Source organism: Strongylocentrotus purpuratus, unplaced genomic scaffold, assembly GCF_000002235.5.
Source record: "Strongylocentrotus purpuratus isolate Spur 01 unplaced genomic scaffold, Spur_5.0 spur5_scaffold_10, whole genome shotgun sequence".
NCBI lineage: Eukaryota > Metazoa > Echinodermata > Echinoidea > Camarodonta > Strongylocentrotidae > Strongylocentrotus > Strongylocentrotus purpuratus.
Genome location: NW_022145595.1, coordinates 29,897,466 through 29,913,742, shown reverse-complemented (window position 1 = coordinate 29,913,742; position 16,277 = coordinate 29,897,466). Strand labels below are relative to the sequence as shown.

The window sequence follows — 16,277 nt, the reverse complement described above, 5'->3', positions numbered from 1 at the left end:
GGATATAAAGACATAAAATGACATGAAATATTTGAATTTATACACTTAAATTGTAAATAATAATTATGATAATAGCTAGTTCTTATATTATTATAATAGCGCTTTTCAGGACCGAAGGCCTTCTCGAAGCGCTTCACAATTATATATATATATTATTACCCGGTCATCGGATTCAGGCTTTGCCGCACACATACTCCCTGGGGGAGCATTCCAGCCAAGCGCACACTTGCTAATCCAAGCAATTTAAAAACAGGTGCGTTTCACTGTGAACAGGCGCGATAACAATCGCCCTCAAAGCTACGTCTAAACTATGTTCTCGGCATCACGGGAGGCGGTAGCCAGCTGGTATCGATATTTTTGACGCCTCGCCTAACTTGATTTACTTATTTTGCTGTTTTTGTTTGTTTTTCAGGAGAGTGCTGCTGCAGTCAAACACATTCTGAGTGAGTTAAAGGGACCTGCAGGTCTGGACATTGATGGCATCCGTCTATATAAATCGATTGAAGCAGTAGATGCTCACTGGGCGACTGTTAGTAAGCATCTCAGTTGCATGCAGGTGAGACAATACTACTTAATAATATATTAACTAATGCAAAGTAATACAAAACTTCATGATGGACCATGAATCATAGCCAAACATTGCCATTGATGTATTTTATTTGTACTTGTCAAATGATTTATTATCGTTGCTCTTTGTTCCCCCCTCAGGATCCACCAACATCCCCTTTTATGTGGCCATGAAGATGGTTACCCTGAACGATGTGCGGCTGATCAAATTCAGATGTTGGAGAGGTAGCTCAAGGCGCTCAAGGGCCTCCACTCTCACCTGCTCCATGCCATCACATCACATTGTTGCAGCATCATGCCCTTTCAGGTGAATATTTAAGCATAATTACATCCTAAAACTTACCAACACTCAAATCAGTATCAATAATTTTAAGCTGAGTGCCTGAGCTAATCCCCATTTTTTTTAAAAACTTTATCACATCAACCTTTACGATTGTTTTTGTATGATACTTTATTTTCTGTATATACTCTAGCAATACATTTACATTATAAGTAACATTATAAGTGATCTACATTTTAAGCAATATTTTTATGCCTCCGTTACGAAGTAGCCGGAGGCATTATGTTTCGGGTTGTCCGTCCGTCCGTACGTCCCGTTCTCGTGTTCGCGTTATCTGAAGGACCGATTGATGGATTCCTGCCAAACTTTGGTCATGTATGTATCTTGCAGAGTCAATAAACTGATTAGATTTTGGGGGTCACGAGGTCAAAGGTCAAAGGTCACATGGCTCATTATGTGTGCAAAAACAGCTCGTGATCGCGTTATCTGAAGAACCGATTAATGGATTCCTGCCAAACTTTGGTCATGTATGTATCTTGCAGAGTCGATGAACTGATTAGATTTTGGGTTACAAGGTCACAGGGCTCATTATGTATGCAAAAACAGCTCGTGATCGCATTATCCGAAGAACCGATTGATGGATTCCTGCCAAACTTAGGTCATGTATGTATCTTGCAGAGCCGATGAACTGATTAGATTTTGGGGTCATGAGGTCAAGGTCAAAGGTCATGCAGCTCATTATGTATGCAAAAATAGCTTGTGAACGCATTCTCATTAGAACTGACAGATGGATTACTATTTAACTCAGGACATCTTGGCTTTCATCGAAAGGGTGCGGTGCGGCGCGGCGCGGTGTGTTGGGTGCTCAACGCACCCATTCGATAAAAGAGGGGGGCTTTTTCTCGAAAGGGTGCGTTGAGAGCGGAGTACCGTTTTAAACACACCCTTTCGATGAAAGCGGGGGGGCTTTTCTCGAAAGGGTGCGTCGACTAGTCTTTCGCATCAGTCGTTTAAAATGAGGATCTCGGACAGAAGGTAATAGTTGCCAATTTAAGTATATCGAAAATGTATTAATAAAATGGAATGGTCTTGATTACAGAGTGGTCTCTTTCGTTATTACTATGTTGATGGGGGAGACAGAGAGAAGGAAAAAAGGGAAAGGGAAGATAAGAGGAAAGAAAGAAGAATAAGAAGAGAAGAGGGAAACGGGGGGGGGGGGGGGGCGAAGGACTCTTGCCCCCCCCCCCCCCGCCAACAAATAAATAGTAGAGAGAGAGAGAGAGAGAGAGAAGGGAAAGGGAAAGGGAAAGAAAATATAAAAGGAAAGAAAGAAGAAGAAGAAGGAAAGAGGGAACGGGGGAAGGGCGAAAGGGAGAGAGAGAGAGAGAGAGAGAGAGAGGGAAAGGGAAAGAAAATAAAAGGAAAGAAAGAAGAAGAAGAAGGAAATATGGATACGAAGGAAGGGCGAAAGGTTCTTACCTCCCCCCCCCCCCCCCCCACCCCTCCCGCTAAAAAAAATAAATAACAGAGAGAGAGAGAGAGAAGGGAAGGGAGAGGGAAAGAAAATCTAAAAGGATAGAAAGAAGAGGAAAAAGAATAAGAAAAGAGGGAAAGGGGGCGAAGGGCTCTTGCCTCCCCCTGCCAACAAATAAATAAGAGAGAGAAGGGAAAGGGAAAGAGAAGATAAAAGGAAAGAAAGAAGAGGAAAAAGAATAAGAAAAGGGGGAAACGGGGCGAAGGGCTCTTGCCTCCTCCCCCCCCCCCCCCCCCCCACCCGCCAAAAAATAAATAAGAGAGAGAGAGAAGGGAAAGGGAAAGAAAATATAAAAGGAAAGAAAGAAGAAGAAGAAGGAAAGATGGATAGGGGGAAGGGCGAAAGCTTCTTACCTCCCCACCCCCCCCCCCTCCCGCCAAAAAAATAAATAAGAGAGAGAGAGAGAGAGAGAGAAGGGAAAGGGAAAGAGAAGATAAAAGGAAAGAAAGAAGAGGAAAAAGAATAAGAAAAGAGGGAAACGGGGGCGAAGGGCTCTTGTCTCCTCCCTCCCCCCCCCCCCCCCCCCCCCCCCCAAAAAATAAATAAGAGAGAGAGAGAAAAGGAAAGGGAAAGAGAAGATAAAAGGAAAGAAAGAAGAGGGAGAAGAAGAAAAGGGGGGTAACGGGGGCAAAGGGCTCTTGCCTCCTTTCTTTCCTATTCTCCCTCTTTTTCGTTTTTCTCTTTCTTTCTTTTCTTTCTTTTCTTTCTTCTCTTTTCTTTCCTTTCTTTTCTTTTTTCTTTTTTTCTTTTCTTTTTCTCTTTTTCTTTTCTTTCCCTTCCCTTTTACTCTCTTTTTTCCCCTCCCCCTTTTCTCTTTTTTCCCGACGGCAGCGCAATTTTACCAACAATATCCTGACAGGTGGGGGGGGGGGGTGTCGCACCCCCACACCCCCCTTTGGAGACGCCCCTGCCTACGCCACTGTTGGCGACCACAAGGCTATCAATACAAATTAAGACATATGAATGAAGATTCTTTTTTAATATTGCAGAGAGATAAGTATTTTCTCTATGAACTTGTTTAATGGACAATAAATAATATTAAAAACATGAATACTATAGCGGTATAATGATGAGAGAGATGATTTAAGTCATACTTTTTTTTAATGTGATTGGAGTGGACTTGAGGGTGGGGGGGGGGTCCCCCCTCTAAGATCTCGGCCGTTTCACAGCCGATCGCCGCGAAAATGCATATTTATGGTAATTTATGCAAACAAGGTCAGAGAATTCACATTTTTACCCATAAATCATATATAATTCATATGCGAGCGTTCTTTTTCACTTCATATATTCGTTAGAATAATAATACGACAACAAAGTTGAAAGAGCCAGTTTATCCCTATGTTATCTTGTTGTTGTTTTGATAATTTGTATTAATGTATTATATTATTTTGTTATTTCATTTCATTTCTAACCACAATTCTACTATTTTTACCCAAAATCAAACACATTATCTTGAAACAAGACCAAGTAACCAATGTTTTCTCTTTTTTTAAAAGAATAATTGGTATTTCCACCACACCGTCCTGACAAAGGAAGAGCAAGTCAGAGAGGAGATCAGCCCTGTCATGCAGGATGTCCTGAGTAACCGCCACTTACACTTGCCTGGTTTTGAGCAAGTTGAAGCCCTCGCCTTGCTTCTGGTTAGGCTGACAGAAGGGGAGCAGCATCTTATCCCAGCAGAGATAAGAGAGCAAATTTACAAGGCTGCAGGTGAGCTATGAGAGCTTTGTTCGGACGTTGCCTCGGGCCACGTCTGTTTTGTGCTTGTCTGCAACCAAGACCGCCACTAACATCAGGACAAGGTATAAGAGGATCTCTGACGGGCTTTGTGATGACCCAGTCCTCGCCATGCTAAATCTCCCCCTTCCAAACATCAACTCCAAATCAAATACGACTTTCATCGGCAAGCAAAAGAAGCGATCAAATTTCCTTGCAACCACTCAACCCAAAGTTCTCCGACATCAGAAAGTCCTTTCTTTGATCCGGCACCTGTCAAGCTTCCAGAGATGTTGCCGAACCCAGGGTATGCACAGGTTAAGTATAGTGGTTTACCTTATGAGTCTCGCAAGCGCTGGGGTGAGAAGAGGCACTCACTCATCGATGAACCAGGGACTTCTTCAGCTGCAAGGCATGTCACAGCACCTTGCACACCTACAGTGCCTACATCTCCTGCTGGTGACGAACCAAAACCTAAGTTACCCAACATTGCCCCCAAGGTAGCAGGTATACCAATTCTTGTTGTTGTACCCTCACAACCCACAGCACGTTCGATTTCATTACCTTCCACAAGTGGTACCCCTTAGAGATCCATCCCATAAACAGTGTGCGGCTTGCAAAGTGCCAAAATGTGGAGGAATGAGAAAACGGTATACTCCATCGAAGCCAAAAACACTTGGGAGCAAGCTAAAAATATTCAACTTCTGCGGGAAAACAAACAGGTCAACAACTCCGGGCTTTGACAATGAGTATGAAAGTTAGGAGGCTTTTAAAAGGGCTGTTGATGAAAAGTTGGAGAGAATGAGGGGTGCATTTGAAAAATGAGCTTTTACATGTTGGTTTTCAGGCAGAAGGTCCCATGCTTCTTTTTTAAATTATCATAAGTGATGACTTTAGATCATGCTGAATTATGACATGATTATAATACCTTGTATTTCAGGGATGTAGTCCTTGAACTTTGATTGACATGATTGCTAATATCATTATGCCACCTTGTATTTCAGGTCTATATTGCTTGAACTTCATTTTTAGAAACGTGATTCTAAATATAAAAATGTCACCTTTTTAGGGATGTAGTATTGGACTGTTTTTTAATTAGTTTGTTAAATAATTCGTTTGTTGATGGAGTATTGATTTTTTGATTTCTATATCATATTTTAAACATACATGATGTCCATCAGTGTGATATAATTTACGTTTCAAAGTACAACACATGATACTCATCATGTATAGAACATAGACAATACATAGGATAATGTTACTCATTTTTAACATGATATAGGAGTGATACAGCGTAAGCATCAGTACAGTATTGATACAACTCTTTATTCTTGTTATAGTCCTTTTTATGCACTTATTTATAATAAATTTCCTTGATATGATACTGTATTCTTGCCATGGCTCTTTTTAGGAGGGGAAAGTATAATGAAATACATTGGTATAATTATCTTTTTAGCTCAATTATGTGACTCTGTATTCATGAAACATAATTTTTTGAAGCATCACTTTAAAGTGTCCGTAAAATATTGAGCACTTGTGTGCTTCTGATCAGATCAATAATTTGCCATGATTGATGTGTCCAATATAAAGAACACACAACCTAATATTTACCTTGTATTTTGTATATTATATTTGTTTCACATGTATGCGATTGATAGAGAGAGTAAATTGAAATGGAGAAAGAGAGATAGAGAGAGCTTAAATATAGAAAGAGAGAAAGAACGAAAAAGAGATAGAGAGAAAGATGGAGAGAAGAAAGAAAAAGGAGAGGAAAGAGTATGTTTAAACAGAAAGCTGAAAATTTAGAAAGAGAGATAGAGAGAAAGAAAGAAAAAGAACGAGAGAGAAAAAGAAAAGGAGATAGAGAAAATGAAAGAAAAAGGAGAGGAAAGAGTATGTATAAACAGATAGCTGAAGCGTTAGAAAGAGAGAGAGAAAGAAAGAAAAATAACAAGAGAGAGAGAGAGAAAGGAAGAAAGAGAAAGAGAGAGAGAAAGAAAGAAAAATAACAAGAGAGAGAGAGAGAGAAAGGAAGAAAAAGAAAGAGAGAGAGAAAGAAAGAAAGGAAAGATAAAGAGAACTGTAAAAAGACAGATATAGATTGAGAAAAAAAGGGGAAATGGTTTTCATTTACAAAACATATATTAAAAAATAATAAAGGAAAGCAACAACAACACCGGACTGAAATTAGAACTTAATTAAGGTTGGCTAATTTTGATTTGAAAAGTATCAGGAAAAGGATGCATAAAAAGAGCAAATTTATTAATTAATTAATTAATCAAATTATGTAAATGGGTGAATTGTTTCTTTAAAGCGAGAGAAGAACCTGGTATTTGTCTCAGTTGGTCAAGTAACCATAGTACAAGCAACTTTTGGCCGCAATTGGCAGGCTTCGCTGCGGTAATCGAAGGGGACGTTCACCACGAAAAGGTCCTTGGGGGCGCTTTTCGATGTCCCGCGATCACTAGTGATCGCGCCGAAGACCTCCCAGGGGTCATTAGCCATTCCCTGGGTTTTGCCCACCGAAGGTCCGACGGCTTCCTCAACGAACCAATCAAATCGCTATGTTAAGGAAAGGCTCTGCTCAACAGACTAATCAAATCGCTACGTTAAGCAGCAACGAGCTGATCACCGGAATCACAGCTGCTCAACAGACGAATCAGCGAGCTCTGTTAAGGAAGGCTCATTTAATATGCATGACGTCACCTGTCCCATTCATAAAAGTTTTGTGCTGGTGCGATATTCTTCAAAACACAAAAGGAGTTTCAAAACTTTCATTTGTATAGTATTTCAGCTCTTTTGAGGGATTTTGTCTGATTGATCCGTGTTGTGTTATACCACTGCACATATTCTGAACGTGAAATTGGTGAGTAGATCGTGAATGAAGTTAATTTGCTTATGTTTCTGAACTCCCTTGCAAGTGTTTGAGATTGCGAGTATTGAGCGGAACGAAAGTGATATGTACGCCCACGGTTCAGCGTTAGACCTGACTGAGTTTCCGCTTGCTCTTCGTGCGGGTGTAGGCATAGATTATTTATAGCGAGTGTAACTTTCATTTTTGTCCGTATTTCAGGTGTTTTAGGAGAATTTGTTTCATTTAATCGTGTTGTATGCTATTACTGAGTGATATGATAAGGCTCTATAAAATCATGACAATGCTGATGATTTTCTTGGTCTTTATACAGGCCTACGAGTATGACTGAGTATGACTGTAATCCTGCGCCCTATTTTATATTATTTATTTTATTTGCAATTTTTAACTGTGTAGGGTCTAGTGTCTAGACACTTGACTAACTCTAAAAGTTGATGGCGGGCAGCTTGGTAGTAGGTCCATGCTGACACCGTTAATGGTCATATAATGGGCAATAAAAGTCATAGCCTTGGACAATGTTTACAATGTGTCTAGCCTACACCTGTCATGTTTATCACTCTCAATCATGTCAATGCTATATGTAGAGAGCAGCCTGTTTGAACCTCAATAAAGTAAAGGCATACCTTTTACATCTCTCTCAAACTAGCATTACTTTGTAAAGTGTGGCTTGAATGTAATGTAGTCTATGTAGATCTGGTCTAGTGGTATGAATAATAATAATATATTAATTTGTAAAGCACAATAATGTACCACTCTTATCTTCATACAGTCCTTCACCTAAATTTCTCCCACTTCCATGATCTAAACAGATTACTAGACTATACACTGGCCCCATTAACTCCTCATTTTATTGACCATTAATGACCAACCCAGAGAGTTAACTTCAAGGAACCACATTACAAGAACTATGACCCAAGTCACTGACACTGCACTCTCCATTGCCACTCCCCATAATACTATTCCATATAGCAACCCTAATAGACAGTTGACCATAGACCAATCATAAGCATGTTTAAGTCACCCATCCCTCATTGTTCTACTCTGCAAAAACACGACACTACATGTAGTATCAGGTGTAGATGAGAGAAATATTAATTTTTGTGTAATTTTATTTGAAATTCAGGTCACCATGGAGACGGCAGTGTCACCTTTGACGACACACAAGTGTGAAGAGTGTGGACTAGTGTTCTCCACAAAGTCCAATCTGACGAGGCATGTGAGGATACATGGAGACAAGGCACACCATTGCTCTACTTGTGGCAAAGAGTTCACGCTGAAGCAAAACCTGGACCGCCACACCAAGGTGCACGTGCATCCAAAGATCCCTCATTATAAGAGTGGTGAGGCTCTCCTCCAATGCACCAGTGCTGCCAAGGCTGTAAGCTCCACTGAGGACAAGACTGAAGTCGACCCAATCTGGCAGGATGTGTCGACAGCAGAAAAGGAGGCCAAGAGATTGGGAAAGGAGCTGTGGTGTGCCAACATCGTCCTGAGCTTTGGCAAATATGCAGGGCAGCACTTCAAGTGGCTGCTGGAGAACGACGTTGGATACGTCGTGTGGCTCCTTGACGAGTTTAAGGCCGCCGGAGAAAGCATACCGGTCCTGAGGTGGCAGAAGGAACGCCTGCTGGAGCTTGTGGAGGCATTCCCCAGCATCATGGTGCACATTCACAAACGTGAAAAGGTTAGTCACTAATTATACAATAGGAATTTCATAATTTATATATCTTTCAGTACACTTCTCCAATGATCAGTATTTTGTCATGTCATTTCATTTTGTTTTCATTTCAGGGAAAATGCTCATCAGATGTTTAATTATTGTAAACTTGAATAATTCATCAATTACATTATGCACTGTATCATGATTTCTGAATGTTAAATCTCCTGTTATCAATTAACTTTACAGAAACGCAAAGAAAAGCAACAGCTGCAAACAGATTACGTCGAAGATGCAGAGCTCTTGGCCCTTGCAGGTATGTTTGACATGAGCATAGCGTGTGTGTGTGTGTGTTTATGTAGGTGTGCGTTTACGTCTACACATTTGTAAAGGCTTGAATGTCGATCAATGGTTCATTATCAAGACTATGAAAATGTAAATTTTAACAAAATTGCAGTAAATGTCTACATTATGAATCTAGTGACTATATATGAATCTCATTATGAATAAAACTAAACAAATCCAAAATTGTTGCAAAGTCTAAAAACTGAAAGTGACTGTTCGAGATGAAAATGGATTAATTTTTCAGATTTGTCCTACCATGATAATTTTTTTTTTTAATTTTCAGAGAATGTTCTTCAGGAAGCACAAGTCCTGGTCGACACCTCGGTGACATCCGTTGACAGGCTTCTTTCGGAGGTGCCCTCTGCCACTGAGTCATTTCGTGATGCTGCTGATGTCATCGAGGGCTGGCAGAAGGCATGGGATAATATGTACCTGCCAAACTTGAAATGGCTGAAGTCCGATGGCCCTCACGGCATCTTCGAGGAGCCACAGAGGAACGTCTCGGGCAAGGGAACGCGCACTGTCCTGAAGAACAAGATGGAGTTTCATCCACCCCCTCTCCCTACATCCCTAAAAGGAACTCTGCCCTCCATGCCCCTGTTCTTTAGCACACATGTCTTTTTTTGGAGGCCTGTGGGGGTTATGGGTACCAAGATCCTGTGCCCAAACTCCAACTGCCCTGCCCCACCAGACAGCTTCTTAACGAGATCTGGCTACGGCCCGGTAGCTCGGCAGGTGTGTGGGCTTACCTGCGATTACACCCTGCTGACGGAACGACTTAAGTGCCACCACTGCCAAGGTAAAGAGGACAAGTCGCTCCAGTACAGATGGCATGCCACCAGCCCCAGCATCGTCATGCAGCTAGCTCCAGCCGTGCGCATGATGTGCCCAGCCATCCTCGTCGGGAAGCGAGCCGTTGACAGGAGCGTCGTCACTCTACTATCTGATCGCCTGAACTCCGTGTCGATGTCCAAGGTCCATCGCATGGTGCAGCAAGGCCATGATGAATGGTATGCTGGTCGAAGGGACCTGTATCAAACGCTGTTGATGGAGGCTCATACTGCAGGGTCAAGCTCATCATCACAGCGTGGAATCCTGCCCTACACCACACACCAGTATACACCTCCCATGCCGCCTTCTCCGATACCATCTGCCAGGACCCATCGCAGGGCGCACCTTTTGATGGAGATGGAGAAGATGTGTGCCTACCGGGAATCCATCCTCAGCACGACAGGGGTGATACTTTCAATCGACGGCACAAAGCAGGTATGTATTCATCTCATTATTGGTATTAATAAGTCAAGTCCTGATCAACTTTAATTATGCAACAATTCATTTTCTGTCTACAAAATACATACAGTTCATATAATGTCACTCATTTACAAACATCCATTATAATGTAAAGTGCAATTAAAAAGCAATGTTATACTAGTATGATGACTGTAATACAACTTTATCATTGGATTAATTAATTTTCTATTTTTTCTCCTTTTGTTTCCTGTGCAGGTTCTGAAAAAAATACATGGTGACGGTCAGGGTACCATGCAGTACCTCACCAGCATACTGAACGAGTGGGGCCAGTTTGTGACGACGGTTGTTGTGGCGTCTGAGTCGGAGAAGGCATACTCCAGGATGGCAAGGGGTGTGGTCGCCCGCTTCCGAAGGGCCAATGCTCCTCCTGTGGAAGTCCTGTATGCGGACAACAATTGTTGCAGGTATGTCAAAATAAAATTATGTGATTAAGAAAATAAAGTTAAATGTACTCTTTCGGTTTTTTCCACTCTATTCTGTTTCTTAGGTACTCATGCTCGGTGAGATGGTGATGAGAATCTCAGACAGAACACAACACATATAATCCATTTGATTGTTCATGATCGATGTTCACATCATTTAAAATCTTATTTATTCATTTATTTATTTGATCATTTCAGGGATGGCTGTACTTCGTGGTACGAGACCCTTTTTAAGGAGTGGGCCGACGATGGCATGGTCGTCAGACTGGATATCCGCCACTGGCTGCACAGATGGGATGCCGTGGTCATCAAACAGACGCACGCCAAGTACGGCATCTTCATTAGCGCCCTGGCAGGAGCCATCTTAGCCTACAACAGTGACGACATGAAGCTATTGATCTCTGCAATCAGACATGGTGACCACGATAAGTTCTCCTCTATATCTGATGCAGACATGCTGTCTTTCGTGAAGCCATACCAAGCTGCATCATATGTCCGACGTGTCACCAGGGGTGTTCAGGTGAGTTATTTGCAAGCTACTTGAATTAGAAATCATGAATTCATCAATTGTTTATTTGTAACCATTATTATTGCTTTTAATTTTTAACCAACGAAATAGAGATGTCAGGATTCCTGATTAAATACTTACTACAATTGACTACCCCCTCTTATTATTTGTTTGTTTTACTTTACAGGTATAAGTCAGGGACAAGATTTTTAAATTCAAAGCTTGATTTACTTATTTTGCTGTTTTTGTTTGTTCTTTCAGGAGAGTGCTGCTGCAGTCGAACACATTCTGAGTGAGTTAAAGGGACCTGCAGGTCTGGACATCGATGGCATTCCTCTATTCAAATCGATTGAAGCAGTAGATGCTCACTGGGCGACTGCTAGTAAGCATCTCAGTTGCATGCAGGTGAGACAATACTACTTAATATTATATTAACTAATGCAAAGTAATACAACACTTTATGATGGACCATGAATCATAGCCAAACATTGCCATTGATGTATTTTACTTGTACTTGTAAAATGATTTAATGTCGTTGTTCTTTGTTCCCTCCTCAGGATCCACCCAACATCCCCCTTTATGTGGCCATGAAGACGGTTACCCTGAACGGTGTGCAGCTGACCAAGTTCAGATGTCGGAGAGGTAGCAACGCGCTCGAGGGCCTCCACTCTCACCTGCTCCATGCCGTCCCATCACATCGTTGCGGTATCATGCCCTTTCAGGTGAATATTTAAGCATAATTACATCCTAAAACTTAACACTTAAATCAGTATCAATAATTTAAAGCTGAGTACGTGTCTGAGCTATATAAAAAAAAACTTTATCACATCAAACTTTGACGATTGTGTTTGTATGATACTTTATTTTCAGTATATACTCAGCAATACATTTATATTATAAGTAACATTATAAGTGACCTACATTTTAAGTAATATTTTTTTTCTTCTTTATTTTGCAGGTTTACCTCCTTTCCTTTGCTGTCCAGTGGAACAACAGGATGGAAAGGCTTAAAGTGGCGGAGCAGAAGGGCAAAATGACAACAACCACAGACCCACGCCAAATACAGCGCATGAATGACCACGCTGAGATCCTGTTTGGCAAGGATCATCTCTTTGAGCCGAACTTCATCGCCCCCATGCAGCCACCTACCAAAGCTGAAGAGGAGGAGCTCCTCGGCGTCGAGTACGCTTTCTCCCAGTCTACAAAGTCCTTTTCATCAAAGGCATATTACATGGAAAAGGGTGAGAAATACTTTCACATCCTCAATGCCCCATGTTTTAAAACAGTATTTACTCTGAGCCTGATATCCCCAATGTCTTGTTTTAATTGATTTGATGGTGATTTCATGTCATGTTCTATATCTGTTCTCCATACAGCTGAAGAGGAGGACCGAAATGAAGCAGAGGTAGATTCATGCTTGAATTCTTATGTTTTACCTTGATACCTTATTGTTTGTTTTTCTTTCTTTGATCTGTTTTTCCTACAGCCGAAGAGGAGCATAAGGCTGAAGACGAGGAAGAGGTTGACAAGAAGGATGAAGACGAAGGCATCGAAGACGATGCATCCAATGATGCTCCTGTAATTTCAGCATCTAGACACATGGATGCCGTCAGCGCTCAGCACACCGTCCTGACGAAGGAAGAGCAGGTCAGAGAGGAGATTAGCCCTGTTATGCAGGATGTCCTGACGACCAACCGCCATTTGCACTTGCCTGGTTTCGAGCAAGTTGAAGCCCTCGCCTTGCTTCTGGTCAAGTTGACAGAAGGGGAGCAGCATCTTATCCCAGCAGAGATAAGAGAGCAAATTTACAAGGCTGCAGGTGAGCTAGCAACCCATGATCGATCTGCTCGCAACTTTGTAAAAAAGTATGAGAGCAAGTGGGGCTATACTTTGTTCGGACGTTGCCTCGGGCCAGAGTCATCACAATCAAGCGCCGCCCAAAAGACCAAATTTGGGTGGATGAAGTTTGCACAGGCAGCCCAAATCACAGAGGAGTCAAGGCTTTTGTACCTGGTCATCCAGCTGCTCAAGAATCAGCCTTCTGTGTCGTGCTCGTCCCCAACCAAGACGGCCACCAACATCAGGACGAGGTACAAAAGGATGTGTGACAGGCTGTTCGATGACCCGGTCCTCTCCAAAGTAAATCTCCCCCTTCCAAACATCAATTCCAAGTCCATCACAAATTTCATTGGAAAGCAAGAGACCCGATCCAATTTCCTTGCTACCACCCAACCCAAAGTCCTCCGACATCGGAAAGTCCTTTCCTTTGATCCCCTCCCGGCACCTGTCGAGCTTCCGGAGATGTTGCCAAACCCAGGGTATGCCCAGGTCAAGTACAGTGTTGTACCTCATGAGTCTGGCAAGCGCCGGGGTGAGAAGAGGCACTCACTCGTCTATGAACCAGGGACTTCTTCATCTACAAGGCAAAGTACAGCACCTTGCACATCAACGGTGCCTACATCTCATGCTGGTGACGAACCAAAACCTAAGTTACCCAACATTGCCCCCAAGGTAGCAGGTATACCAATTCTTGTTGTTGTACCCTCACAACCCACAGCACGTTCGATTTCATTACCTTCCACAAGTGGTTCACCCTTACAGATAAAGCCTGCCCCCCGAAAAGTATCTCAGCCACCGAAAGGTATGCTCCCGAATCCATCCCATAAACCGTGTGCGGCTTGCAAAGTGCCAAAATGTGGAGGACTGAGAAAACGGTATACTCCATCAAAGCCAAAAACACTTGGGAGCAAGCAAAAAATATTCACCTTCTGCGGGAAAACAAACAGGTCAACAACTCCGGGCTTTGACAATGAGTATGAAAGTTACGAGGCTTTTAAAAGGGCTGTTGATGAAGAGTTGGAGAGAAGGAGGGGTGCATTTGAAAAATGAGTTTTTTACATGTTGGTTTTCAGGTAGAAGGTCCCATGCTTCTTTTTAGAATTGTTATCATACGTGATGACGTTACTAGATCATGCTGAATTATGACATGATTATAATACCTTGTATTTCAGGGATGTAGTCCTTGAACTTTGATTGACATGATTACTAATATCATTATGCCACCTTGTATTTCAGGTCCATTGTTTGAACTTCATTTTTATAGACATAATTCTAAATATAAAAATGTCACTTTTTAGGGATGTAGTATTGGACTGCTTTTTAATTAATTTGTCAAATCATTCATTTGTTGATGGACTATTGATCTATATCATATTTTAGACATACATGATGTTCATCAGTGTGATATAATTTACGTTTCAAAGTATAGAACATGATACTCATTCTGTATAGAAAATAGACAATAGGATAATGTTACTCATTTTTAACATGATATAGGAGTGACACAGCGTAAGCATCAGTACAGTATTGATACAACTCTTTATTCTTGCCATGGCTCTTTGTATTAATGACTTGTTATAAAATGCCATGATATGACTGTATTCATGCTATAGTTCATTTTAAGCACTGATTTATAATAAAGTGCCTTGATATGATACTGTATTCTTGCCATGGCTCTTTTTAGAAGTATATCTCTTTGACTTTACTGAGCTTGCATTCTTATTCCTGTACCATTGGTATAATTATCTTTTTAGCTCAATTATGTGACTCTGTATTCATGAAACATCATTTTTTTAAGCGTCACTTTCAAATGTCCGTAAACTAAACACTTGTGTGTTTCTGATCAGATCAATGATTTGCCATGATTGATGTGTCCAATATAAAGAACACACAACCTAATATTTACCTTGTATTTTTGTATTATATTTGTTTCCAATGTATGCGATTGATAGAGAGATTAAATTGAGATATAGAAAGAGAGATAGAGAGAAATGAAATATAGAAAGAGAGAAAGGAAGAAAAGGAGATAAAGAAAATAAAAGAAAGATGGAGAGAAGAAGCAAAACGGAGAGGAAAGAGTATGTATAAACAGATAGCTGAAAAGTTAGAAAGAGAGAGAGAAAGAAAGAAAAGGAAAGAAAAAGAACAAGAGAGAGAGAGAGAGAGAGAGGGGAAGGAAAGGAAAGATAGAGAGAAAGAAAGAAAAGGAAACATTGAGAGAAATGTAAAAAGACAGATAAAGAATGAGAAAAAAAGGGGAAATTGTTTTCATTTACAAAATATATATTTAAATAATAATAAAGGAAAGCAACAACACCACGGGAATAAAATTAGAACTTAAGTAAGTTTGGCTAAATTTGATTTGAAAAAGAATCAGTAAAAGGATGCATCAAAAGAGCAAATTTATTAATTAAATTATGTAAATGGGTGCATTGTTTCTTTATAAAGCGAGAGAGGAACCTGGTTTTTGTCTCAGTTGGTCAAATTAAGACTGTGCAAGCAACTTTTGGCCGCAATTGGCAGGCTTCGCCGCGGTAATCGAAGGGGACGTTGACCACGAAAAGGTCCTTGAGGGCGCTTTTCGACGTCCCGCGATCACTAGTGATCAAGTCGAGCAAAGGTCCTCCCAGGGGTCGTTCGCCATTCCCTGGGTTTTGCCCACCGAAGGTCCGACGGCTTCCTCAACGAACCAATCAAATCGCTATGTTAAGGAAAGGCTCTGCTCAACAGACTAATCAAATCGCTACGTTAAGCAGCAACGAGCTGATCACCGGAATCACAGCTGCTCAACAGACGAATCAGCGAGCTCTGTTAAGGAAGGCTCATTTAATATGCATGACGTCACCTGTCCCATTCATAAAAGTTTTGTGCTGGTGCGATATTCTTCAAAACACAAAAGGAGTTTCAAAACTTTCATTTGTATAGTATTTCAGCTCTTTTGAGGGATTTTGTCTGATTGATCCGTGTTGTGTTATACCACTGCACATATTCTGAACGTGAAATTGGTGAGTAGATCGTGAATGAAGTTAATTTGCTTATGTTTCTGAACTCCCTTGCAAGTGTTTGAGATTGCGAGTATTGAGCGGAACGAAAGTGATATGTACGCCCACGGTTCAGCGTTAGACCTGACTGAGTTTCCGCTTGCTCTTCGTGCGGGTGTAGGCATAGATTATTTATAGCGAGTGTAACTTTCATTTTTGTCCGTATTTCAGGTGTTTTAGGAGAA

General features: G+C 41.3%; 2 protein-coding genes across 2 annotated transcripts; both read left to right on the top strand.

Annotated features, from left to right (window-relative positions):
- The first annotated feature begins 7,365 nt into the window (after positions 1-7,365).
- On the top strand, positions 7,366-9,019 carry LOC115921801 (zinc finger protein 197-like). The gene is made up of 2 exons (XM_030980020.1): positions 7,366-8,653; positions 8,876-9,019. The coding sequence occupies exons 1-2, from the start codon at positions 8,099-8,101 to the stop codon at positions 9,014-9,016; spliced, it is 696 nt and encodes a 231-aa protein (XP_030835880.1). The 5' UTR covers positions 7,366-8,098; the 3' UTR covers positions 9,017-9,019.
- Positions 9,020-10,951: 1,932 nt separating this feature from the next.
- On the top strand, positions 10,952-16,230 carry LOC105440781. Its single transcript, XM_030979236.1, has 7 exons — positions 10,952-11,224; positions 11,474-11,617; positions 11,770-11,934; positions 12,171-12,453; positions 12,699-13,730; positions 15,575-15,718; positions 16,112-16,230. Exons 1-7 carry the CDS (start codon positions 10,958-10,960, stop codon positions 16,228-16,230), a joined length of 2,154 nt encoding a protein of 717 aa, XP_030835096.1. The 5' UTR covers positions 10,952-10,957.
- The last annotated feature ends 47 nt before the right edge of the window (positions 16,231-16,277 follow it).

Coding starts and splice junctions, on each gene's coding strand:
- LOC105440781 (XM_030979236.1), top strand. CDS start 10,958: ATGGTCGTCAGACTGGATATCCGCCACTGGCTGCACAGATGGGATGCC. Junction 11,618..11,769: donor AGCATCTCAGTTGCATGCAG/GTGAGACAATAC, acceptor TTCCCTCCTCAG/GATCCACCCAACATCCCCCT. Junction 12,454..12,698: donor GGCATATTACATGGAAAAGG/GTGAGAAATACT, acceptor TTTTTCCTACAG/CCGAAGAGGAGCATAAGGCT.
- LOC115921801 (XM_030980020.1), top strand. CDS start 8,099: ATGGAGACGGCAGTGTCACCTTTGACGACACACAAGTGTGAAGAGTGT. Junction 8,654..8,875: donor ACATTCACAAACGTGAAAAG/GTTAGTCACTAA, acceptor TTAACTTTACAG/AAACGCAAAGAAAAGCAACA.